The following is a 27,246-nucleotide window of genomic DNA, read 5'->3' as shown; positions in this document are numbered from 1 at the left end:
CGAGAAGCGTGGAGCAGTGCAGGCTGGGAGGCTTTTCCTTCCGGGAGGCGGGGACAGAGGAAAAGGCTCTTTGAATGTGGTGATGGAATTTCGAGTGCTTTGGAGGCGCTGATTCTTTTCTTGGTTAACTGAGAATCTCTGGGTGTAGGGAGGGCCTGCGTCAGTTCTTCCTTGGACGGGCCCTTCTGTGCGGGAGAGCCGGACGGCGCCGGCGGCGGACCCGAAGAGGAAGCTAAGCCTGGGGCAGTGCCGCCGCGGCCGGACCTTCGGGCGGGTAGGAACCTGCGGTCCCGTCCCCCATCCCCCATCCCCCATCCCCTATCCCCCATCCCCTATCCCCCATCCCCCATCCCCTATCCCCCATCCCCCATCCCCTATCCCCCATCCCCCATCCCCCGCTCCCCCATCCGCCGCGGCCGGACCTTCGGGCGGGTAGGAACCTGCGGTCCCGTCCCCCATCCCCCATCCCCCATCCCCCATCCCCCGCTCCCCCATCCGCCGCGGCCGGACCTTCGGGCGGGTAGGAACCTGCGGTCCCGTCCCCCATCCCCCATCCCCCGCTCCGAGCCCGCCGCTGTCTGGCCCCGGGAAGAAATGAAACTGGGCGTGACGTTCTTACCCCTGGTGGGTTGGGAGAATTTCCTTCTAGAGTCAGAAACTTGTTTTCACGTTTTTTTAAAAAAACTTTATTCATGTGAGACACAGAGAGAAGCAGAGACACAGGCAGAGGGAGAAGCAGGCTCCATGCAGGGAGCCCGACGCGGGACTCGAACCCTGGTCTCCAGCATCAGGCCCTGGGCCGAAGGCGGGGGCTAAACCTCTGAGCCACCGGGGCCACCCTTCCTGTTTGTTTTCAAGCAGCCCTTGGCTGAACGATGTAGGAAGTTTGTGGCTGTGGTTGCTTTCTAAGGATTCTTAACAAAAATCGCCTTTTGTCGGTACCCAGTGCTTTCTTAGTCCATAAAACCCTAAAGTGCTGATTTTTGGTACAATTCATTTTATAGACCGAACCTCAAAGACGTGGATGCGATTGTCTTACGTAACATTTTGAAACCTGAGTTTGTAATCCAGTTGGTTCTAGAATCGGTGCCCTTTTCTACCATGGTTACTCTGTTTTGGTTTGTTTGTTTGTTTGTTTGTTTGTTTTTTCTTTCTCTCCGTCAAGAAAACAGCGTTTGGAGCCCAACCAAAGCCCAGCGTTTGGGTTAGCATTTTGGCTGACCATTTTCTGGCTTTGGTGACCTGACAAATCCTCCGTATAGGATGACGATAATGTTACTTAAATTACTTTGATAAATCTGAAGCTCTTTTTTTATTTTTTAAGAGTTTATTTATTTTTTGTGAGAGACACAGAAAGAGAGAGAGGCAGAGACACAGGCAGAGGGAGAAGCAGGCTCCCTGCAGGGAGCCCGATGTGGGACTCCTGGGACTCCAGGATCATGACCTGAGCCAAAGGCAGATGCTCAACAACTGAGCCACCCAGGTGACCAATCTGAAGCTCTTTAACTCCTGTACCAAGATGTGTTTATTTACACTCCCCATTGTTAACAACTTTAAGTTTCGGTATTTAGATCAGTTAATAAGATTTCTTATTACAGTTTTCTCATAACTGACTTGTCTTACTTGGGAAATTTTATGAAGATTATTTTTTTTTTCTCTACCTCAGACGAGAGACACTTTTCTAAACATTTTTAAAAGCTATTTATTTTTAAGTTGAACTATTATCGCCTTTATTTTGTTGAAACCATAAACTTAAAATTCAGTAGAGAAAGTTTGGTTGAGATTTATAAAATGAGGTGTGTACATTTGAGGAATAGTTAAGTACATCAGACTATCACCTAAATAATCCAGTTTTAAATATTTGTTAAAACTTTGTTTCAGGGGATCCCTGGGTGGCACAGCGGTTTAGCTCCTGCCTTTGGCCCAGGGCGCGATCTTGGAGACCCGGGATCGAATCCCACGTCGGGCTCCCGGTGCATGGAGCCTGCTTCTCCCTCTGCCTGTGTCTCTGCCTCTCTCTCTCTCTCTCTCTCTGTGTGTGACTATCATAAATAAATAAAAATTAAAAAAAAAAAAAAACTTTGTTTCAGGGGCAGCCCTGGTGGCGCAACGGTTTAGTGCCGCCTGCAGCCCAGGGCTTGATCCTGGAGACCCTGGATCGAGTCCCATGTCAGGCTCCCTGCATTGGAGCCTGCTTCCCCCTCTGCCTGTGTCTCTGCCTCTCTCTCTGTCTCTATGAATAAATAAATTAAATCTTTAAAACAAAACAAAACAAAACTTTGTTTCAGATTATTTTATAGAATGCATTTCTCTTCAGCCTTTCAAACTTAAAATAATGTTATGTTCTTTTCTAGCTACTGATGTACTATGCTTTCTTGTGATATTTGTGGTGAAACAGTAACCTCAGAACCAGACATGAAGGCTCACCTTCTAATCGTGCACATGGAAAATGAAGTTATATGTCCATTTTGCAAGTTGTCAGGTGTGAATTATGATGAAATGTGTTTTCATATTGAAACTGCTCACTTTGAGCAAAATGAACTAGAAAGAAGCTTTGCAAGGATCAATACGATACAAATTAGAACTTCAGATAACAGGAAGGACAACACCTTGCAGTGTAGAATGGAAGTTAATTCTAGTGTCCATTCAGCTTGTGCATCTAATCATCCAAAAACTTCACCTCAAACCCTGCCTAGTGATGACACTTTAAAACATAAAGCCTATTCGGAGAACTTAACTGAATCTAGAAAATTCCTTAAAAGTACGGAGAAAGAGTGTGACCTATCTAAAATAAAAGGATCAATTTATGAAACAGTGTATAGTCCTCCCGAATGTCCGTTCTGTGGAAGAATAGAAGATTGCAGTCAAGATATGGAAAATCATGTGAAAACGAAGCATGCCAATCTTTTAGACACTCCATCAGAAGGTAAGATGTTCATTTTATGTAATAAAACCGTAGAAAACCGTAGTCTCAGTTTAATATATGGTGTCCTAAAAATTGGTTTGTAAATCAGATTACTGCAAATGTGGTTTTTTTTTTTTTAAGATTTTATTTATTTATTAGAGACAGAGAGAGAGAGAGAGAGAGAGAGGCAGAAGCAGACTGCACGCAGGGAGCCCAATGAGGGACTCGATCCCGGGTCTCCAGGATCACGCCCTGGGCTGAAGGCGGCGCTAAACTGCTAAGCCACCGGGGCTACCCTGCAAATGTGTTTTTTAAATACAGTTTATAACATTGTTCATTTGCTATTATTGCAATCTAAGAATATAATTATGGAAAAGAATTTTGATTCAGTTAATGTTTCAACTACATTGAGAATAGTTTTAGAACCTTTCTGAGGAGGAATACACTCAGAGTCCATTTTTCAGAGGGCATGCTTTTACTTACCCCAGCCCAATGGCATCTGAACTGTATTGGACTCTGGTTTTCTGTGGTTCTGAGATTGACTCTCTTATGATCAGAAAACACACTCTATGATGTTAGTTATTTTGCAAATATTTCTTCCAATCTGGAGCCTGTCTTTTCATTCTCTTAACAGTATTTTTCATAGAGCAGAAGTTTTGACTTTTAATGAAGTGCAACTTACTTGATCTTTCATGGATTGTGCTTTTGATGTCATATCTAAAAATTCATCATCAAATCCAAGGTCATCTTTCCTATGTTATCTTCTAGAAGTTTTGTAGCTTTGAATTTTACATTTAAGCCTGTGGTTCATTAGAGTTAATTTTTTTTTTAAGTGTAAGGAGTATCTAGATTTATTTTTTTTTTAACTAATGAATGTCATTTTTTTAGAGCAGTTTCAGGTTCACAGTAAAATTAAGTAGAAAGTACAGTTTCAGGTTCACAGTAAAATTAAGTAGAAAGTACAGAGAATACCCACGTGCCCACTGTCCTCATATATTCACAACCTCCTCCACTATCAATAACTGTCCAAGTGATAATCTTTTTTTTTTTTTTTTTATAATCAGTGAACCTACTCTGACCCATCATTGTCACCCAAAGTCATAGTTTCCATTAAGGTTCACTCTTGGTGTTGTATGTTCTATAGGATTTAACAAATGTGTAATAACAATTACCCACCATTTTAGTTATCATGCAGAATAGTTTCACTTCTCTAAAAATCCTCTGTGCGCCACCTACTCACCACTCCCCAACCCTAACTTCTGAGGCAATCACAGATCTTTCTACTATCTCTGTATTTTTGCTTTTTTCAATGTCATTGGGAATCATGCAGTATATAGCTTTTTCAGATTGGTTTCTTTCACTTAGTAATATGCATTTAAGTTTTCTCCATGTCTTTTCGTGGCTTGGTAGTTCTTTTTTAGGGCTGAATAATATTCCATTGTCTGGACGTACCACAGTGTATTTATCTATTCACCTACTGAAAAGCATCTTGGTTGTTTCTAGGTTTTGGCATTTAGGAATAAAGCTGCTTTAAACATCCATGTGTAGATTTTTATACAGACAAATTTTCGATTCATTTGAGTAGATAGCAAGGAATGTGATTAATGGATTGTATAATGTGGTGTGTTTAGTTCTAATAAGAAACTGCCAAGCTCTTTCAGCAGTGATTGAGATTTCCTCTTGCTTCATATCCTCACCAGCATTTGGTATTGTCAGTGTTCCAGATTGTGGCTATTCTAATATTTGTAATGTAGTATCTCATCTTAATTTATTTTTTGTCTTAATTTAAAGTGCTATCTCATAAACGTAGCATGAATCTCTTTTTGTATGGTTACTTAACCATCAGTATATCTTCTGTGGTAAAATATCTATGAAGGTCTTCAGCCACATTTTAATCTGGTTTTGGTTTTCTTATTGTTGATTTTTAAGAGGTTTTTTTGTATATTTTGGATAACAGATCTATAGTACATGTATTGCATTTTCAAGTCACTTTTGTGAAGGATTTAAATTCTGAGTCTAGATTCATTTTCTTTGTATTTTGATGTCCACATGTTCCAGCACCATTTGTTGAAAGATTTTCTTTCCTCCATAATTCTGCCTTTGCTTCGTCAAAGATTAATTGGGCTATAAGTCTATTTCTGGGCTCTCTGTTCTGTTTCATTGATCTCTTTGTTCTTTTTTTTCAGTACTGCAGCTTTATAGTGTCTTGGAAGTCAGGTAGAACCAGTCCTTTGCTTTATTCTTCAATATTAAGTTGGTTATTCTAGATAGTTTGCCTCATTATATACATTTTAGAATCACTTTGTTGATAGCCACCAAATAACTTGCTGGGATTTTTTTTTATTGGGATTGCCTTGGATCTATAGATCAAATTGGGAAGAATAGATATTGTGGCAATATTGAGTCTTCCTATCATGAACAAGAAATATCTCTCAACTTAGTTGTTTACTGATTTCTCTCATCAGAATTTTGTATTTTTTTCTCATGTATATCTTGTTATATATTTTATTAGGTTTTTACCTGGGGTTTGTTTTTTGTTGTTGTTGTTGTTTTTGGGGTAGTGGTGGTGGTATTAATTTACCTGATTGTGTCTTTCAAGGAGTTGGTCCATTTCATCTAGTTTACAAATTTGTGACCTAATTCCTAATATAACTTTATTATATTTGGAATGTACATAGGACATGTAATAAGGTTCTCCTTTTTACTTCTGGTGTTAACAATCGGTGTTCTCTTTTTTCTTCTTAGTTTGGCCAGGGTTTCGTTGGTTTTTCTCTTATTTTTTGTTTTCAGTTTCATTTATTTCTGCTCATTTAAAAAATTTCTTCTGCTTTCGGTTTTGTTGGTTTTCTCTTGGTTTTTTGTTTTTGGTTTCATTTATCTGCTCATTTTTAAAAAAAATTTCTTCTGCTTATCTTGGATTTAACTTGTTCTTTTTCTAGTTTCCTGAAGTGGAAACCTAGATGATTATCTTTCTTCTTTTCTGATACATTCATTCAGTGTTACAAATTTCCTTCTAAGCAGTGCTTTTGCTGCATTGCATAAATTTTAAGTTGTACTTTAATTTTCATTTAGTTTAAAATATTTTAAAATTTCTCTTGAGATTTGATACATTAATTAGATGTGTGTTTAATTTCCAAGTATTTGGGGATTTTTTGGCTCTTTTTGTTAATTTTTATTTATTTCCTTTGTAGTCTGAGAGCAGACATTGTTTGACTTTAATTCTTTAAGTTTCTTAAGGTTTAATGGCCTAGATTATGTTTTATGGCCTAGAATGTGGTTTGTCTTGGTGAATATTTTATATTTTATATGAGCTGAAGCAGAATGTGTATTCTGCTGTTGTCGTATCAGTTATATCCAGTTGATTGATGGTACCGTTGAGTCAAACTATATCCTTATTTTCTACCTACTGGATTTGTCCACTTCTAAAAGAGAAGGTTAAAAATTCTCTAACTGAAAAAAAAATTCTCTAACAGTATAATAGCAGATTCATCTGTTTCTTCTTATAGTTCTATTAATTTTTGCCTCATGTGTTTTAATACTCTGTTACGGGGATCCCTAGGTGGCTTAGCGGTTTAGCACCGTCTTTAGCCCCGGGCCTGATCCTAGAGTCCTGGGATTGAGTCCCACATCGGGCTTCCTGCATGGAGCCTGCTTCTCCCTCTGCCTGTGTCTCTGCCTCTCTCTCTCTCTCTCTCTCTCTCTCTGTCTCTCATGATTATATAAATAAAATCTTTACAAAAAAACTCTGTTAGGCTCATATACACTGAGGATTATTGTGTCTTCTTGGAATATTGAACCCTTTGTCATTATGTAGTAACATTATCCTGGGTAACATTCCTCATTCAGAAATCTGCCCTCTCTGAAATTAATATAGCTACTCCTGGTTCTTTGGTTTTGGTTTTGGGTAGTGTTAGCATGATGTATCTTTCTCCATCCCTTTACTTTTAATCTGTATATGGTTTTTTTTTTAAGATTTATTCATTTATTTGGCAGGGGGGAGGGGCTTAAGAAGAGAATCTTCAAGTATATTCCCCCCCGGAGTGTGGAGCTCACACAGGGCTCCATCTCAACAACCCAAGAGATCAAAACAAGAGTTGGACGCTTAACCAACTGAGGCACCCGGGCATCCCTCTATATGTGTATTTATATTTAAAATAGAATTTCTTATAGACAGCATATAGGTAGGTCTTGTACTTTGCTCCACTCAGATAATCTGTTTTTTAATGGGTGTGTTTAGACCAGAGATGTTTAAAGTGACTATTTCTATAGTTGGATATTTGTTATTGTTTTCTATTTGTTGCCCTTGTTCTTAGCTTCTTTTTTTGTCTTCTACTTTTTTTCTGTCTTTTATGGTTTAATTGAGCCTCTCATATGATTTCATTTTCTATTGGGAAAAACAGTCATGCGTGTAGTCTTTTGACCCTATTTGGCTACATAGGAATGAGCCTTGGCCTGGAACACTTCCTTATCAAGAGATAGAGTCCTCACAGCCTGTGTTTGGAAATATTTTTCCCTGTTTCAGGCAATAACGTATACTCCTTTGTTTTGTGTAACCACTTGTGTCATCTGGCACCCGAACCAGCCTTACTACTGGATTTATCTTCTACCAGAGGTGGGATGGCATCCTCTGCCAGAAGGGGATGACATCCTTCATTCTGTGGCACAAGAGAGGTGTGTACAGACCAATTGCCGTATATTGGCTGCTAGAAGAGACCTATTGGTCATGGCAGGCTAATGTCTAATACTGAAGGTTATCTTGTTCTTTCTCTTCTGTGTGTGTTTCTCTGTGTTTACTTTGAGTAAAGGGTTCTCTCCAGTACTTGACTGCATTATGTTTTCCTTGCTGATTCTGATATCAAGATGCATTTGAACTTCTACTCCTGATACTAGGCAGGAGATGTCACTTGCTCACTACTCTTCCTTTCTTAACATATCAATTATACTTGTTCTTACTTTTTTTTAGTGCTTGGCCTAGAATTTGCAGTGTATGTTAACAACTAATCCAGGTCTACTTTTGAATAACACTGTATCACTGTAGGAGTACAGACCTAGTAATAAGATATTTATTCCTAATTCCTCCCCATCCCTTGTGTCATTGCTGTCATTCATTTCAAGTAAATGTAAGCACACACACACCCACATAATTGAATACATTGTTTCTATTTTTATTTGAATAAACTTTTATATCAATGAGAAAAATAAAAGTTTTTATTTTACTATTTCTGTTTCTTCACTGATACTCTTCCTTTATGGATATCCATGTTTCTGACCAATACCATTTTCCTTCTCTCTGAAGAATTTAACATTTCTTGCATGGCAAGTCTACTGGCAACAATTTCCCTCAATTTTGTCTGAGAAGTTCTTTCTTTTCCTTCACTTTTGAGGGATAATCTTGATGGGTATAAAATTTTAGGTTGATGGGGTTTTTTTCCTTCTGGAAAAGTGAAATATTTCACTCCTCTTTCTTATTACCTGAATCACTTCTGAGAAGTTGTATGTAATTCTTATCTTTGTTCCTGTATAGGTAGGGTGTTTTTCCTTCTGGCTTCTTTCAAAGTTTTTTATCCTCGATTTTCTGAAGTCTGAATATGATGTGCCTAGATGTAGTGTTTTTTTTTTAATATTTACTGTGCTTGGTGTTTTCTGAGCTTCCAAGATCTATAGTTTGATGTCTGACATTAATTTGCGATATTCTCAGACATTATTGCTCTAAAACTTTTGTTCCTTTCACCCTTCTGGTATTCCCATTTTGTGTATGTTATAACTTTTGCAGTTTTCTCACAGCTTTTGGAGATTGTGGGTTTGGATTTTTATGTTTAGCAGGGGGCTTTGGGAGATCATTTTCTTTTTACATTTCATTTTGGGAAATACCATTTAAGAACTTAGTTGAAGGCTGCAATGTTGACACCATGACAAAGCCACGTGTAGGGTCGAGTCTGGTTTTGTTTTGGTTTTGTTTTCAGTAGCCAGTGGGGTATGTTCCTTGAGTTGGCTGCTAGAGGGTGTGGTACAGTTTTGTGGGGCCCATGTCAACTGCCTACTAGTCATCAAGGTAAAAAAAAAATTCATTATCTCCTCCTTGGTATTCCATTCCATGGAAATCAACTCAGTATTGCAAGATACTTGCAACTCCACTGAATGCTTTCACAAACTGGGATCTTTTGTATGACTTACCTGTGACAATTTCCAATGTAGCTCCAAATTTTTTAGAGTTGTGAGCAAACCATTCTATCAGGGACATATTTGTAAGCAGTTCATGTTCCTGTCCTGTCAGTGAAATGAGATTTATCCTTCTCCTATTCTACAGTTAGATCGAGAATGTTCTCCTCTTCTGTGCCTTGGCAATGAAGAACATTTCTCATTGAATCCAGATTTTCATAAACTGTTAGAATCTCTACAGCTCCCATCCCAAAGCCTTTAGTGTATCGTCAGCTCCAAAACAGTACTTGTCTGTGTCCTGGCTAATTTTCACCAAAGTGTTGAATTAATTTCTCTTTTTGAATGAATTTTACCTTGAAAGAACAACAGTAGATAACTCAATGGCTTGGTTTCCATTTTCACCACCATAGGATATATCAACTCATTTTAAATCTTTTGATTGTAGCCTCTCACCAAACATATCAGATTGACTTAGTTCAATTTTAAGGTCAGCCGATCCACCTAAAATGAGACCAGTCACATTCACTTTGTAGAAATAAAAGCTACATAGCAGTCTCAGCTACTTTCTAAATATGGTTATTCCATTTCCAGACCAGGCCTTACATGTATGGCTTGCTCAGCTCAGTGTTCTGTGTCGCTCTTCTGTGCACAATATCAGTCAATTCTTGGTCATGCAGAGGGTGCAGCTTCTTTCCTGTGCAAGCTGCACCTGTCTGCTTACAGTGCTGCTTGGTGAATACAGCACTTTGATCTCCTGCTCCCAACTAGGCAGTGTGATCCCAGTTCCAAGCTTTATGCTGAAAGCTTTATGCTGAATTTTGCACCTCACCACTCAGTTTTGAAGGGAGGGTGCTGACAATTTAGTCCCTAAAATTCATGCATAGACTGGCCCCTACTTACCATTTTAATTTTCCTTTATACTTTTCTTGCTTTGACTACAGATCCAACTGTTTATTATTAATTTTTTTCTTTTACTATAGTGGTAAGAGATTTGTGCTTATATTCAGCCTTCCATTTTGACTCTAGAAGTAGAAAATAGCTTTAAATCCAACTATAAAGAGCTTTTACTTATTTAATTGGTTATTGGGCAGTAGACAATCTTTGACTTCAGGTGAAAAAATCTTAAAGTTTTAAAAAACCAACTAAATTATATCTCCAAAACAGACCATGATCAACCTCTGTATGACTGTCCTATGTGTGGGCTCATCTGTACAAATTACCATATTCTTCAGGAACATGTCGACTTACATTTAGAAGAAAGCAGCTTTGGACAAGGTATGTTTATGTGTTTAAAAATAAGAATCTCGTGATGTAATTTCTGCTGCCTAGAATATATTGAATCTTTAGAGTAGTGATATAGAGAGAACAAAGCATATCAGTTAAAAATAAATTTGTACCTTTAAAGAATTCTAATGTCCCTTCAACTTTTTTTTTTTTTTAAAGATGTACTTATTTATTCATTCAGAGAGAGCAAGAGAGAGGCAGAGACACAGGCAGAGGAAGAAGCAGGCTCCATGCAGGAAGCTCGATGTGGGACTCGATCCCGGGTCTCCGGGATCATACCCCGGGCTGCAGGCAGCGCTAAACCGCTGCGCCACCGGGGCTGCCCTCCCTTCAACTTCTTTTTAGAAGTTGTTTCACAGAAAAGTTGTATAGAAATTGCTGTGACCAGCAACTAAACAGTGGTGTGTACCCCAGAGTTTTGCCCCAAAATACCAATATTTAGAAGACAGTGATATATGGTACAATTTAAGAAATATGTTTGATGAAGTTGAAGCTATTTCGGCAGCTAGAAGTTACTGAATTTAGCATCAGGTCAGCAAAAGTTGATGAGCTAGGAAGCTGCCATATGACACATATAATTTTTTTAAAATACGTGAACTTTATGATTTAAATGTTTTTCAAGTTCATTTCCAGTTTTCCCAGTATCTTCTATTTGCCCAGATATTATATTATCACTTACTAGTTTTGTAAGTGACTCTGTACAATTTTTTTCTCTGTCCTCTATGTCTTTGAGTAGTGGCATTGATTAAAAAATCATTGTGGTGCCTTAGAAGTGGAAAGATCCTGTGAGTTTCAGAGTCCCAATGAAACAATATAAAGTAGACCCTAAGAGAAACCAATTGTGTTCTACTGGGCTTCATTTTCTTAAGGTACATTGAAATCTCCTAATAATTCAGGGGTCTTGAGTGTCCTCTATTACTGATCCTAGTACTTACTCTCAGTACAAGGAATAGGATCTTCATGGACAATATTCCTTGCTCACTCAGCCTAATCTCAAAATAAGAATCCCTGGAGCAAAGATGAACAGTCCTCTGCTCCAGTGATTTTCTACTAACTACTGTGGAAAAAATAACCCTCTGAAGCTGAATGTCTGATAACTCTTCTTTTGTTTATGATAGGCTTTGTAGGGGTACATAAATTATTCTAAAGCCTATGGTAAATAATGGAAGGTATGGCCTGAGTAAATCACTGTAGATAGCGTCAGAAGTACGCTAAAAATCAGTTGTAAATTGCTTATCTCCGGCAGTGGAAATGGGGACCAATAGGAAGATGTAGTATAGACTGAGAGATTTGGAAGGAAAGAAAGAATATCCAGATACATAATTCAGATATCAAATTAGAAGTCAGGGAGACAAGATCCTGGCCAGAAGCCACTAGCTAATGGATCTCCAGGTATTGAGTAGAGAGGAAACAGGGCAACATGTGGCAAAGTTGTACTATTTGTTTGAGACCAGACTATAATTAAGCTGGACTTTGCAAACATATTTTTATGCCCTCTATTATTTTCTTTTCTCCCACCGGTTTATTTTAAAAGCCAGTTTTCCTTTTTTGCTAATTAAGAGTATTACTTAATATCTCAAAGTTCTGGTTTCCTTAGTACATAATACCTAACTTCCTAAGGTTGTTATAATGATCAAATGAGATAATTAATGAAAAATGCTTGTCACAGCCTACCTACTCAGTGAGTATTAGTGATTTAAGTGGAGGTGGTACCATGATAGAAACTGTTCAAGTTCTGCTAGAAACCGTATTTTCATGACATCATAGTCATGAATAAATACCAAAATAATGACATTTACTTCATTTAAAAAACAGGAGTTAACGTATAATGAGATTTGAATACAGTTGTTATTTTATTCTAAACTGATATCTAATAGGCATAAATAGAGTACAGTGTTCTCGAGATCTGGAATTGGCTCACCAACTTCAACAAGAAGAAGACAGAAAGAGGAGATCTGAAGAAGCACGACAAGAAATGGGAGAATTTCAGAAGCTGCAGGTACAAAGATTAAACAATTACAGTATTTTGCTTTGGTAGAATTCTTATTTTTCAAACATGCTGTCAGTACTGCAGCCTATTAGTTTTGTCATTGTTGGTATATAAAATACTTTTTTTACATTTACATTTTATAATTCATAACAGTATTCACTCTGGTCATTTCCTGGGATAAGAACTTCATATATAGTATTTCAAAATCTTCACAACAACTCCCTACATGACAGATGAGGAAGTAGAGACAGAGCACTAGTAACTTGTTCAGGTTCGGGCTGTATTAAATGGTAAAGCCTAGATTCAAACCTATGTTAAATTGATAGGGCACATTAGGAAACCAAGATTCAGAATTTAAGTGTTTGTATAGATACTTAAAAGAGAAACTTTGAATTAATTTCTCCTGACTGTTAGATTCTTTTAGTGATTGCAATTCAGGCATTTTTAAAGACCCATTTTTAATGGAAAATGCATTTTTTATGATATTTGAGATTTTTATCTTAGGTTGATGATGGTATCTGCTAAACTAAACTGGCAGCACCTAATATATTTTTAGTGCATTTAAATTTTTAATAGATTTTTCTACTTTTCTCAGTCCTAATTTGCTGTGGACTATGGTGTTACCTGTGCTAATAATGCTCACAGTTTCTAAATACTCTCTTTCTATGTGCTAATAGGATTATGTTTGAATAAAAAGGGTTTATGATTAAGTTTGAAAATACTCAAACAGGTTTGTATACTTCAAGATTTGTCAAAACCTTTAATATACTAATGTGCATTGTACAAATAATTTTCTCAGGCCTACTTCTGAGTTTTTCTTCTCCGATATGTCACACATGACTAATTCTCATTTTGGAATATCTAATTTAGGCTATTTTTCTCCTTGGTAATTCATTTATTTGCAAAATATTTTCCCACCAACTTTCAGAGGAAGAAAAAAAGTTGTCTTTTCCTAAATTTTCCCTGTCTTGCATAATTTTGAACATCATCAATACAAAAGATTTCCAGTATTTAAATAGGAAGTTTGTTAAGTAACTTTGCAAATTGTTTAGATCTCAGAAACTTTTTCCATAGAGGCTGTGTTACACATTTGAGATTCTCTATCCAGTATACAAAAAAACAAAATTTACTGTGTAGAGTTACTGCCTGAATGAATTATGGTTTAAGTAGGACTTCATTGACTAGCCTGGGAACCAAATAAGAACTGAAAGCTTTCTTAAATAAATCAGTGATATGTTCAGAACTCATCTGCCTTTTTCAGTACCTTTAGTAGAAAGACAGGATTCTTTACTTTCCCAACTACAAGGAAAGCAAATCTCTTGCTATGGTAGTAGTTTATAGAGAAACGCTCTTATTAACTCAGGGTTTCTGTGTGTGTGTGTGTGTGTGTGTGTGTGTGTGTGTGTGTGTGTGTTATTTAGCTCTAATAAAAATCTTGAATTGACTTGTATGAAAGTCTATACACCAGAATGTTTCAAATTACATTTCCAAATAAAATTGTAGTAAGTTTCCATCTTCATTGAGGTAAAGGGACATAAAAATTAATTCATTTGTTTTTATGTTTGATAGAGACAATATGGTTTAGATAACTCTGGAGGATACAAACAACAGCAACTACGAAATATGGAGATAGAAGTCAATAGGGGAAGAATGCATCCATCTGAATTTCATAGAAGAAAAGCTGATATGATGGAATCTCTAGCTATTGGTATTGATGATGGAAAAACAAAAACTTCTGGTAAGTACTTAAACATCAAAATTGTTATTTTAGTACTTCATGTAACAGTGAGGTAATAATCAGGATTATTTGAATTTTGCTTAATTTTAATAATCCATAGTTTTTATACTATTAGGTGAGAGACTGTTCAAATAACTTTTTAATGTATTTTTTGGAAACTTCTGCACTTCTATTTTTAAATTAAATAGGTCACCTAAAAATAATTTACTTTTATATTGTGTTCATTTACTTGACATTTGAAAATGAACCTTTTAGAAGTTTTATTGTTTACTATGTTCTAGATCAATGCTGTGTAATAGAAGTATAAGTGAACCAAATATATAATTTTAAATTCCTATAGTCACTTGAGATGTGCTTGCCCAGATCTAAATATTCTGGAAAATATAAAATACACATTGAAATTTGAAGAATGTACAAAAACCCCATATGTCCATAATATTATTATTATTTCAACATATAATCAATATTAAAAACTATTAATGAAATATTTTGCAATCTTTGTACATTCTTCAAATGTACTGTGGTACATGTACAATGGTGCCTCACCATTGTCTTAGTAATTGTCTTAGTAATAAGTATGCCAATGTATATTAGAATGTTCATTACTTCTTTTTTGGGGGGGGGCGGGGAGGTTTCCCTCTCATTCTCAGTGATCTCTCTCAAATCTTGTTTTCTTCATCAAAGTTTCTGATACTGAAGTTCACATTTATTTTCTCTGAATTCTAGAGTATCCATTCCATGCTACCATTTTTAGTTAATCAATTACATAGTCTTTTATTCTTTTTCTTGATTATAAATCTTACCTTTCAAAATTCCTTGGAAATGGTTATAAATATTTCTATCTTTCATATGCTAGGCACAGCTACAACTCTTGGTTCATTTAATTGTTTTGACTTATTTGCTCTATCTTGTTAAGGACAAAACTGATTTTCCCATAGTTACCCTCATTCAAGTGAAGAGTTCAGTGATTGTCTTTTTGGTACCACATACCCTGTTGAGAAGGTATGGGTTACCCAGTTCAGACCTTCCTGCCCACAACCTTCACAGAGTCTGTAGAGAAGTAAAGTACACACAAAACTGTTGTGTTCTCTTATGACAGAATATGGCTAGTATCTAGGAGCACAACAAATAAATGCAGTGTGTGTTCAGGGAAAGAGGACCGTTTTGTTTGGGTTTTAGAATCAGGGAAAGGGTCTATGAAGACATGAGCACGTGATCTGTGGAGTATCTGTAGGATTTCAAAATACAAGAAGTGTATACCAGAAGGAGGCAAAAGGACAGGATCACATGTACTCTGTCCTAACACCTTGTTTATCCATATTATAGTACTTACTATGGTCTGAGTCCATGAGATTTCAAGGAAAATGTTATATATATGTATATACATTTATGTATATATATCTTTATTTATATATCTTCATATATATATTTTTGCATCTTAGCACTTAGCATAGTGCTAGGTATATAAAAAGTGCTTAGTAGACATTGTTAGTAGAAATTCCATGGGCAAAATAACATTTAATGTATTCAGTTAGGTGACAGCCAAAATTATGGCAAGAAGAATGGTTGGAGAAAAAGATAAATTAAAGGATAGCTTGCTGTGGGGCTTCATATACCATGGATTATAACCATTCTATAGGTAATAGGAAATTACTAAAGGTTTTATTTTTTTTTTAATTTTTATTTATTTATGATAGTCACAGAGAGAGAGAGGCAGAGACACAGGCAGAGGGAGAAGCAGGCTCCATGCACTGGGAGCCCGGTGTGGGATTCGATCCCAGGTCTCCAGGATCATCGCACCCTGGGCCAAAGGCAGGCACCAAACTGCTGCACCACCCAGGGATCCCTTACTAAAGGTTTTAAATTGGGAGCAAATTGATGAGCTTCAGAGGGCATAATGTCCAACACTATATATAATAATAGACAAGTATAACATTCAATAATATACTTTTATGTGCACCTTGCAGGTGCAGAAATGAAAGATGTAAACCGCTTCAATTCTGTGTAATAAGTAAGTAGCATGCTAGTGTCAGGAAAACTTGCATAGTAGTAACAAGAAAGACATGAACTAAGGTTATAACAGTCAAAAGATAAAGAAGATGGAATTGACAGGATTTAGATGGGGCACTTGAGGGAGGAGAGGGGCTGATACTAGAAATAGATGAGACAGCCATAGAAGAGGATAGCTTATCCATAAGAGGATAGCTTATCCTTCTAAATCTTCTTTTTTTTTTTATTTTAGGAATTATTGAAGCACTTTATAGATACTATCAGAATGCTGCCACAGATGTGAGACGCGTGTGGCTTTCCACAGGGGTGGATCACTTTCATTCATCTTTTGGTGACAAAGGTTGGGGTTGTGGTTACAGAAATTTCCAGATGCTACTTTCATCATTACTGCAAAATGATGCTTATGATGATTGCTTGAAAGGTATGTGAAATACAGTTCTCTCAATTTGTCCACTGATAACATAGGCCCTCTAAAAAACATGAGTTTGAACTACATATACATGGATTTTTATAAATGGAGTTTTTACAGCCTAGTATTTTATTTCTCTTATGACTTTTTTCCTTATGAGTTTCTTTTTTCTAGCTTTATTATAGGAATACAGTATATAATATGTATAACATAAAATATATGTTAATCAACTGTTCCTTTTATATTGGGAGTCTTCTGGTCAACAGTAGGTTATTAGTAGTGAAGTTTTTGGGGAGCACAGGGTGCCTGGGTGGCTCAATTGGTTAAGCGTCTGCCTTCGGCTCATATGGTCCTGGGATCAAGCTCTGCAAGGAGTCTCCCTCTCCCTCTGCCACTTTCCCTGCTTGTGATATCTCAATGTCTTTCTCCCTCTCTCTAATAAGTAAATAAATAAAATCTTTAAGAAAGTTTTGGGGGAGCAAAACGTATGCAGATTTCTGACTGTGTCAGAGGTCAGTGCTCCTAACCCTTGCATTGTTCAAGGATCACCTGTACATATAATATGGAATGAATTCATATATAGTACATACAATTAATAGCTGTAACGAAGAAGTGTTTTGGTGGATAATTACGTTAAAACCTGAATTCTGGTTGGAAGAAGAGAAAATGATACAATAGAAAATGTCAAGAGTAATGATCTTAAAAACCGTGTTATAGGTCCTCTAGAGCACATAGTGACTGATACTATTTAGTACTTTAGTAACTGTCATGTAATGTGTTTGCTTGTATAATTTTAGGTATGTCAATTCCTTGCATTCCAAAAATTCAGTCTATGATTGAAGATGCATGGAAGGAAGGTTTTGATCCACAGGGTGCCTCTCAACTTAATAACAGGTTACAGGGAACAAAGGCCTGGATTGGAGCATGTGAAGTATATACACTCCTGACCTCCCTACGGGTAAAGTATGTACCACAAAACCCAAGTTAAGGTTATTGTCATATCTGGGAGGTTTTCTTTGTTGTTTTTTCTTTAATCAAAGAGACATTTAAAAAATAAAATTTAAGAGACACTGAAAGGCTTATACTAAAAATCAATAATTCAGTCTCTATCTCATGTTCTTCTCTATTCTCAAGTCTGATTTCTCAGAGGCAGCTGTTAGTTACTTCAGTTGTTTCTGAATAATATGCTTTTTCTCTCAGGGCTTTTTACGTTTTGTTTTTTGTTTATCAGTTTTAGACATCATCTCTTGAATTTCCCTCACATTTCCTACCTATGTTCACCCTCAGTCCTTATAATTTGATTAAATCTCACTTTTTTATTTAAGTCAGAGTTTACATCATGACTATAATAATAATATCATTCATTGCTGATTTTATTTCCTTTCCTGAAAACCTTTTAAAAATTTTCCTTGAGTTAAGAATTGTCTTTTCTTTTCCCTATTACTATTTGGCTGCATCATGGTCTCATACATTTTTACATACTCCACTTTGTAATCTGAGGCACTCCTATTCCTGGACACTTCTTCCTTGAGCCCTCTATTGTCTTTGCGCTCGCTAGTCTCCTGGATCCCCTTCAAAGCTAATCATGTAGCATTCCATCATGGTTTCCTTGAAGTGGAGCCTGGAATTTTTTCTGGATTCCATGTCTTTATCTTTTTTGGACTACACTTCTGCTTAAACACATCTTTCATTAGCTCCCTAAGGAAAGGTGTCTAATGATAAACTGATAGTTTGGGTGGCTATATTATTCTAAATTCAAAATTATATTCAGATCAAATTAAGTTTTTACTCTGTTGACGTCTAGCAATCAATGTTCCTATTGAGAACATAAGATGTCATCTGATTTTCATTCCTTTTATATATAACCTATTTATTTTCTCTGAAAGTTTTTTGCATCAACTCTTAGTTCTGCTATTAAGAAATTCTACCATGAATGTGGGGCTTTAATTCATTATATTGGGCATTTGTTTTTCCCTTTGAATCTGGAATTGTGAGTTTAAAGATCTCGGGATAGAGGTAAAGAGCTTGGACTTTGGAGTCAGACTGCCTACAATTGATTCTAGCTTTCCTGCTTATTGGCTGTATGACTTAATTTGTCTATAGCTTAGTTCCATTTATTGATAAAAAGAACATGTAAGTACTAACTGCTTCACAGTTAGAGTAATATTAAATAATAAGGTGCTTAGAACTGTGACTACAATATAATAAGAGCTCAGAGGTTAGCTGTTGTTTGATAATTATGATCCTTCCCTTTTCTTTATTTTTTCTGGAATTTCTGGTAGTTGGCCACATAACTCCTTTCACTTTTTAAGTTTATTGGTCACGTTTCATTTTTTTTTTTTACCTTTGCTTTTGTTTTACTATGTAGACTTTCTCAGCTCTATCTCCCAATTACTCTATTGAAATTTGTATCTTAGCAATCATGTTAATTTTAAGGAGTAATTTCATAGCATCATAGTCTGTTATGGTGGCAAAATTTTTCCCCAGCATTTATTTTCTTTCTATTCCTTGGATTTTGTGGGTTTCTTCCATGTTAATTTGTTTTCATGTCTATTTATTTTAGTCCTTTGCATTTTGAAGGCTTTCTTCTAACTTTTGTAAATCCTTAGTCCATTCCTAGAGTGAAGATGAGGCACTAAAAAGTTGATCAGAGGGTCCTGTAAGATTTCATGGAGCTTGAAGATGAGCAGGCTTCATTTACAGTTTTAAGTGGAAGCTTGCTATTTGAGGAACTCTCAAATTTCAGTAAAGGACCATTCAAAGAAGAGTTCTCCACTTTCCTGCCTAAGCTCCTACATTGATGGAGGGAATAGTTAAGCAGTGATTTGCCTTCCTTGTGGAAGCTTTCAATTTGTTTCATATTGTATAGTCTCCCCAATACCTAGTGCCTCTAAGCTTCCAGCCTCTCTGGGATTTTAAGACAGTTGTCTTTTTTTTTGCATTTGCTTTTATATTTCCTTTTCTTGCTTTTGTCTCCATTCTTTTGTCTTTACTATCTGAATTATTTTCTCCTTCAGTACTATGTTGTTGGGCTTTCAAGAGGGAATAGAGATAGATGTTTGTCATCTTTAATTGAAATTTTGCCTTTAAGCTTCATGGCTCTGTATTTTCCTTTATGCTTGTTTTACATTGTTTCTACCCTATTAATGTTAATTGATTGGTTTCAGAGGTAAAAATATTTTTTAACTTTTAAACAGCAATAGAAAAACTTTAAATAGAACTTTAAATAGAAAAACTCGTGCTTTCTCAAAATAAATAAAAATTTATTTAAACATTTTTTTAAATATTTTTTTTTTATTTATTCATGAGAGTCACACAGAGAGAGGCAGAGACATAGGCAGGGGGAGAAGCAGACTCCCCGGAGGGAGCCCAATGTGGATCCCAGACCCCAGAATCACGGCCTGAGCCGAAGGCAGACACTCAACTGCTGAGCCACCCAGATGTCTCTATTCAAACGTTTTTTAAATTGAGGCACAGTTGATATATAACATTATATTAGTTTCAGGTGTACAGTGTAATTATCTGATATTTTTGTATATTAGGAAATGACCACCACAATGTCCAGTTAACATCCATCACTGTACATAGTTACAAAATCTTTTCTTATGGGAACTTTTAAGATTTACCTTCTGAGCAGCCTTCAAATATGCAATACACTATTATTTTTTTTTAAGTTTTTAAAATTTAAATTCAATTAACGTATAGTGTATTATTAGTTTCAAAGGTAGAGTCAGGGATTCATCAGTCATATATAATAAATCTATAAAAGACAAAGACTTTAATAAGTATATTAAATTATTTATATTGAAAGTACTATTTTAATGCCCTCTAAATTTATTTTTTCTCTTTTTCTTCTTGCCAGTCTGTTGACACTTTAAGACTACATATTATACCATGTACTGAGTTTTCTTTTTTTTTTTTTTTTTTTTCTTTATTTATGATAGTCACACAGGGAGAGAGAGAGAGAGAGGCAGAGACACAGGCAGAGGGAGAAGCAGGCTCCATACACTGGGAGCCCGACGTGGGATTCGATCCCGGGCCTCCAGGATCGCGCCCTGGGCCAAAGGCAGGCGCCAAACCGCTGCGCCACCCAGGGATCCCCATGTACTCAGTTTTCAAATAATGTTTAAGCAAAGGAAAATATCTAGAATACCTGATATGTCCAGCTTTTTTCTTGGTGCCTGAAATAGTTTAGTTTTTTAGTAAAGCCACTTTAATACTATACTCTGAATTTGTTTACTATTTGTTTAAATGTCTTCCTTTCTCTAGGATATTATTCAAATTCTAAATCTAAACATGTCATCAATTTTTAACCTAAAAGCAGTGTACCTACTTTTTAAAAATTTAATCAGAAGTTCAGTGTTTAAAACTTAGTAATCATTTGGAAGTTATCAACAATACACTTGCTGAGGCTAAGAATAGCAACCATTGCAATTTTGGTGTATTTGGAGATTTTATTGTCCAGAGAGACAAGGAAAGGGTATCTGTGCTGTACTTTAAAGTGACAGTAAAGCTCTTAATTCATTTTGCTTATAACCCAACCTTTTATTTATTTTTTTTAAGATTTTATTTATGTGAGAGAGAGAGAGAAAGAACAACTAAGCGCAAGCTGGGGGAAAGGCAGAGGGAGAAAGAGAATCTCAAGCAGGCTCCATGCTCATCTCAGAGCCTGATGTGGAGCTCAATCTCAGAACCCTGAGACCCTGAACAGGAATCAAGAGTTGAACACTTAACCCACTGAGCCACCCAGACACGCCTTGCTTATACCCAACCTTTTAAAAATAGTTACTGAGAAGTGTCAGTAGTGCTTCTGGTTAAAATAATTTTGTTTATTCAAGGTTGACTTCTCTTGAAGGAACACAACTGTGGTCTAGTGCCAAATAGGGGATGGGTAGATGTATAGGTAGGAATATATACAGAGTTTTTCTAACATCTTTAGGTATTTTCTTGTCTATTATTGGAATGTAAGAGCCAACAGGAAAAATACTCAGGATATTTTTAATGGATATGAATGGCTGTTGTGGAATTAAAATTAGAAGTCAGTTTCTAATTGATCAGGTTTAGAGATTTTATTTATTTTTTAAAGATTTTATTTATTTATTAGAGACAGAGAGAGAGAGAGAGAGAGAGAGAGAGAGAGGCAGAGACACAGGCAGAGGGAGAAGCAGGCTCCGTGCAGGGAGCCCAACGTGGGACTCGATCCCGGGTCTCCAGAATCACACCCTTGGCTGAAGGCGGTGCTAAACCGCTAAGCCACTGGGGCTGCCCAGGTTTAGAGAGTTTAGAATGAAATTTGTGTCTCAGATTACATGTAGGTGACTTTTAAAAACCAAGTATGGTCCTCATTTACTATTCATGGAGATTCTATATGTCAGAAAATGTTTGTAACTTTGAAATCAGCCATCAACCTTATTATAAAGTTATTTAAATAATTATTTTTTCTTAAAATGATACTTTTCCTGATACATAATGAAATTTATATGTATTTTCTTCTTAGGAAAATACTCCTGGGATAAAATTAGTTCTAAATTAAATTTTTTTGTATTTGATAACTCCATTGATGAAAATGTTTTAAAAAATATTCTCCAAATAATCCATTTTGTCAAATTTTTTATAGATGCCACATTGTTGATTTTCATAAGTCAACTGGTCCTTTGGGTACCCATCCTCGCTTATTTGAATGGATATTGAACTATTATTCTTCAGAGAGAGAAGGGAATCCAAAAGTAGTGTGTACATCTAAACCTCCTATCTATCTTCAGCATCAAGGTTGGTATAACTCATAGATAGGAAGTATAGCTTATAAGATAATACTTTTATAGGACAACTAATTGGCTTTTGCTTTAGGATAGATTAAGATTCAGATACAAGGGAAGAGGGGAGTATTGTGACATTAGTCTGATTTTCAGAGCTACATTGTCATTATGGTAGCTTCCTAGGTAATGAAAGATGCTGTGCCTCATTCATTCAGAGCCCCTGGGTTCACTCTTCCTTTCTTATTCATCCCTTCCTTTTTATAGGTCTTCATGTATGTTACTTCAGTGAGGCTTTCCCTGATCGCCTTATTTAAAATTCCACCTTGTTAACAGCCCTCAACAGTAGCATCTTCTCTCTTCCCTGCTTTTTTTTTGTGTGTGTGTGTCTAACGTAATATATGCTTACCTATTTACCTTGTTTATAGGGTATTCCTTCCTTTTAGAGTAAAACTCCACGAAGGCAGGAATGTTTGTTCTGTTTGCTTCTGTACAGCTAACTGCCTGGAATAGTGCCTGGCACATGGATACTTGATACATTTTGTTGAATAGATGATTTGAATCAGTAGGAGTAGAAGAAGTAAGTGTAGGGAATTTTGTTACTTAGGAATACAAGCTGTAAATGTATTGAGCCCTCCCTGTTGAAATTCTAGTATATATTAATTTACTTCTGTTAACCTTTTGGATTCATGAGTTTCTGTTTTGTGGTAATTTTCAAATGCTTTCATGTGAGATGATTTGATTAAGAAGGATCAAGGGATTAAGAAAGAAAAACTAAAATATATGCCACAGTAGACAATTTTTTGTAATGAAGCCTTTAAGAAAAAAAAACTGAAACTAAAGGTTTCAAAAAATGAAAAGTAAAGGTTAGGAAATAGAATTAAAACTATTTTGTCTTTAGAATGAGAGACTGGTTAGAAGGACTATTTATATTCCAAAGACACATGTGCACACACTGCATACAGAGAGTATATAGTGTATGTGTATGTATTTAGTAACATATCTATATGTATAGCAATAGATAGGACATACACATATATACAGTTGGGTATGTTTTGTTTTGTTTTGTTTTGTTTTGTTTTGTTTTGTTTTTTGATAGGTCATAGTCGAACAGTTGTTGGAATTGAAGAGAGAAAAAATCGAACGTTATGTTTACTAATATTTGATCCTGGATGTCCTTCTCGGGAAATGCAGAAACTATTAAAGCAAGATACAGAGGCTAGCAATCTCAAACAACTTCGGAAATTTGTGGGAAATTTAAAACATAAGCAGTACCAGATAGTGGCAGTAGAGGGTGTTCTTTCTTCTGAGGAGAAAATTGTAAGTATTTACATATTTTCTTGTGTGAAGCTTGAACAAATTGAACTTACGGGCTTAAAATTTTTAGTTAAAATCATCAGTGTTATCCCTTTTTATCTCATTCTGTATTTTTCAGTTGGCAAAGATATTTTGGTTTTGTATCATTTAATTTCTGGAGTGGACATCTTTAAATTTCAGGTGCTACCTAACTTGACTCAGAGCTTCAAAAAAATATTTAATCTTATACTGTATAACATAATTGTTAATACCAGGCACATAATGAAAAATGGCAACATATATGGTAAAAAGACCTAACTTAATCCAAGGACTCCTAATGCATGTTGGTCTTAACAATTATGGTTTATTAAATGTGATTCTTGTGATTATTGAGGATCTGTGTTATGCACTTGGTTTTTACTGGATATACACAGTTCTAGAATTTAACTTCAATACAGTTGCCTCTTTATCCCGTATAGCTAAGTGATGACTGGTACGTTACAGAAGAATTTCTAGAGGTTGAAAACCCTCCACTTAGTATAAACTGAAGCTATGTATGTAGTGGCATATCAAGTCTAGAAAATGCAGTTCCCAGAATCTTAAAAGGAAAAAAAAAAAATGCCTATTTGAGTATTCCACATGGATTTGTGTTCCCCTAAGGAGAAGAGAGACAGAGGCCTAGAGAGGAGCATTTATGAAGAATAACAGGATTACAGGTGGAAACACTAAAATTGCTTTAAATGAGAGAGAATTAGAGTAATCTTTTCAGCCTCACAACTTGGGATATAAAGGCAAATATTATTTCAGAGGTTCTTCAGTTTAATTAAATCTTAAAGGTTTCCTTGGAGTGAATTACATGCCAAAATTGCATTCATTTTTTTCACCTGTCATATCTTTGCATAAAGTTAGAGATTAATTTTATTTATTTATTTATTTATTTGTTTGTTTGTTTATTTAGACTTTTTAAAAAATATATTTTTATTTTAATTCCAGTGTTAACATACAATATTATACTGGTTTCAGGGATATAATATAGTGATTCAGCAGTTCTGTACATTACCAATTAAGTGTATCTTAATCCTCTGTACCTATTTCGCCCACCCCCCACCCACCTCCCTTCTTGGTGGCCATCTGTTTGTTCTCCATAGTTAAGAGTCTGTTTTTTGTTTTGTCAGAGGTTAATTTTAATTGTTATAAAATGTCAAGATGCTTGTTCATCAGTATACAGGTAACTTATGAGAGCATAAGTGAGGTTAAATATTATCATGGAACCTAGCTGAACATTTTAGTTCGGTGTTATGTTAACTTTCTGATTGTGGGAACTGAGATGTTGTTAGAATAGTAGCTTGTCCTTTTCTTTTCTTTTTTTTTTTTTTTTGAGTCATAGAGAGTAGCTGTGTCTTTAACTTCTTTAAAAGAATTAGAACTTGCCTCATTATGTACAATACTGCTAGGTGGAAAAGAAATAATATGATTATAATTGTAATACTAATAAAGTATTACTTTGTAATGCTTGCTTTGCACTAGGCACCACGCTAAGCATTTTTACACAGATATTAACTAATGTAATTACACAGTTGCCCTATAGAGTAGGCTCTATTATTCCCATTTTACAGATGAGGATGTCTAGGCTCAGAAGAGTTGTTACATTTCTGAAGTCACACAGCTGCTAAGTAACAAGAGGCAGGATTCCAATTCAGTCACTTTACATCCAGAGTTCTGCCCTATGTGGCTGCTTCTGGGAGGATACAATGTCTTGTCGTTTCATATTTGTTAATTAAGTTTATATGTGAACAATTCACTTTTATTATTGAAAAGATAGGATACTATATTTTGAAAAATGAAAAAAAATCAGTTAACGTTATTTTTACATACCGCTTTCAAGCCTACATTTTTGTTTCTTCCTTTTTGTTTTAAATCACTGTGTCTTATAGTTATTCTGCCATTTTTAACAGTGCTGTCTACCTTGTAGGAATTCAGCAAATACTGCCATACTGATTGATCTGTGTATCACCAGATAGACATCTGCAGCTTCAACTAAGGGCTCATTAATGACTTTACTTTTTTATTTCAGAGTGGTGGTTTATTTATAGCTCATTTTATTTTATTTTATTTATAGCTCATTTTAAAATGTGTTTTTCCTCCTAAGTGATAACTATAATTTTAATTGTAGGAATTTCAGAACATATTTGGTATTTTAAAGTATCCCAAAGTGTAGATATTTGTAACTGCATTTTATATTCTTCATATTTGGAGTTTAATTATAATATTTTAATAATCATGCAGCTCTTACTCAAGGAAAGGAAACAGGCTTCAAAAAATTGTTTTTATCCTGGCAGCTGTCCTATAATTACCATAATGCATTTCTGCCATAAGTATATTTTGAGTAATAATTCCAAACTGTTACAGATGTTGGAGCACTTGGTTAAGTGAAAGAATTTATGTTGGCAAATATCTCCTAATGCAATTCAATTAAGTAATGCATACACACCTACTTAATAGCCATTTTCCTCAATTCTTTTCATACATTGACATGTTTTAGTTAAATTCTACAAAGAAGCACTGCATTCTGTTTTCCATTTTGTAATCCTTGTACTCTTGATTTAACTTCGTTTTAAACTGGCTTGGTATAATATGCCTTGATTCATAACTCAAGTTGTAGAAATAGAACAAATGCTTAAAAGTCTTTTAAAGTGACATTTAAAGCCATAATGAAGGAGATAATTTTCTTAAAGATTCTCTGCTCACAGCCCTCTCTGTTTATACATGTCTCTCTGACTGTGAGCCATCATTTTTATTTTTGACTCATTCCTTAAAATGGTGACTTTTCTTTTTACTCTTTTCTCTTTACCTGGTATTTTGTTTAATTTCCTTTTTTGGGTTGGTTTTAAAAATCTTTATTACTAGAGCACCTGGCTGGCTCAGTTAGTTAAGCATCCAACTTGATCTCAGCTCAAGTCTTGATCTCAGGATCCTGAGTTCAAGCCCCATGTTGGGCTCCACGCTGAGTGTGGAGCCTACTTAAAAAGAAAAAATGTTTGTTCCTAATTTCCTAAGTTTGAAGTTGTAATTTTTCTTAAGGAATTTTCATTATCTTAAAAAAAGTCCAGATTTTATTTTTTATGTTAGGTAATTAATATATATTCTAAATAATGGACTTCTTGCTTAAAATTAACAGTTTTTTTAAAATTCCTTTTCAAGGCCAGGAGACAAGCTTCTCAAGTCTTCACAGCTGAGAAGATTCCTTGAAGAATTAAGCATTGCAGTGATCATGGGATTTTACTTTCTTTTCCAAATTCAGATACTATAAACTCCCTCATAGTGCTTACGAATCTGAATTCTCTAAATACTCAACTTACAATTTCTGAAACATCCAAATCATACCTCGAGTACCTCACTGTTTAGAAACTATTTCAATAAACTGTTTTGTTTGCATTATGAGTTCTGTATTTCCTCTTAGAATTATGTGTTAGAAACTGGTTTTGTATGATAGTCATATGTAATATTTATTGGGTCCTTGTGTTAGGTATTCTTAGTACTTCCCATGTATTAATTAATGTAATCTTTAAAATAATTCTGTGAGACCAATTCTGTTAGTCCTGTAAGGAAGCTGAAGCTCTGCCAGGTTTGTAATTTGCCCAAGAAAATGATTGTAGTCCAGGGTTTGAACCCAGGCTGTCTCCCTTCCAAGCTCTTAGCACT

At 35.6% G+C, this 27,246-nt stretch overlaps 1 protein-coding gene and 1 pseudogene across 2 annotated transcripts; one reads left to right on the top strand and one right to left on the bottom strand.

Moving 5' to 3' along the window:
• The first annotated feature begins 47 nt into the window (after positions 1 to 47).
• Positions 48 to 26,979, top strand: ZUP1 (zinc finger containing ubiquitin peptidase 1). Of its 2 annotated transcripts, none has more exons than XM_041746181.1 (10): positions 48 to 274; positions 2,816 to 2,926; positions 10,229 to 10,339; positions 12,226 to 12,347; positions 13,908 to 14,076; positions 16,319 to 16,507; positions 17,293 to 17,458; positions 22,113 to 22,264; positions 23,348 to 23,568; positions 26,746 to 26,979. In XM_041746181.1, exons 2-10 carry the CDS (start codon positions 2,872 to 2,874, stop codon positions 26,791 to 26,793), a joined length of 1,233 nt encoding a protein of 410 aa, XP_041602115.1. In that variant the 5' UTR covers positions 48 to 274; positions 2,816 to 2,871; the 3' UTR covers positions 26,794 to 26,979. The 2 variants fall into 2 exon arrangements, with proteins under 2 accessions (XP_041602115.1, XP_041602114.1); XM_041746180.1 differs by having other exon boundaries at positions 2,355 to 2,926.
• LOC121484655 lies at positions 8,393 to 9,967 on the bottom strand (annotated as a pseudogene).
• Positions 26,980 to 27,246: the final 267 nt, after the last annotated feature.

Source organism: Vulpes lagopus, chromosome 2 (genome assembly GCF_018345385.1).
Source record: "Vulpes lagopus strain Blue_001 chromosome 2, ASM1834538v1, whole genome shotgun sequence".
Classification (NCBI taxonomy): domain Eukaryota; kingdom Metazoa; phylum Chordata; class Mammalia; order Carnivora; family Canidae; genus Vulpes; species Vulpes lagopus.
Note: the sequence above shows the minus strand (reverse complement) of the source record. Positions and strands in the feature narration are given on the sequence as shown.

Coding starts and splice junctions, on each gene's coding strand:
- ZUP1 (XM_041746180.1), top strand. CDS start 2,368: ATGCTTTCTTGTGATATTTGTGGTGAAACAGTAACCTCAGAACCAGAC. Junction 22,265..23,347: donor TATCTATCTTCAGCATCAAG/GTTGGTATAACT, acceptor GTTTTTTGATAG/GTCATAGTCGAACAGTTGTT. Junction 23,569..26,745: donor TTTCTTCTGAGGAGAAAATT/GTAAGTATTTAC, acceptor TTCCTTTTCAAG/GCCAGGAGACAAGCTTCTCA.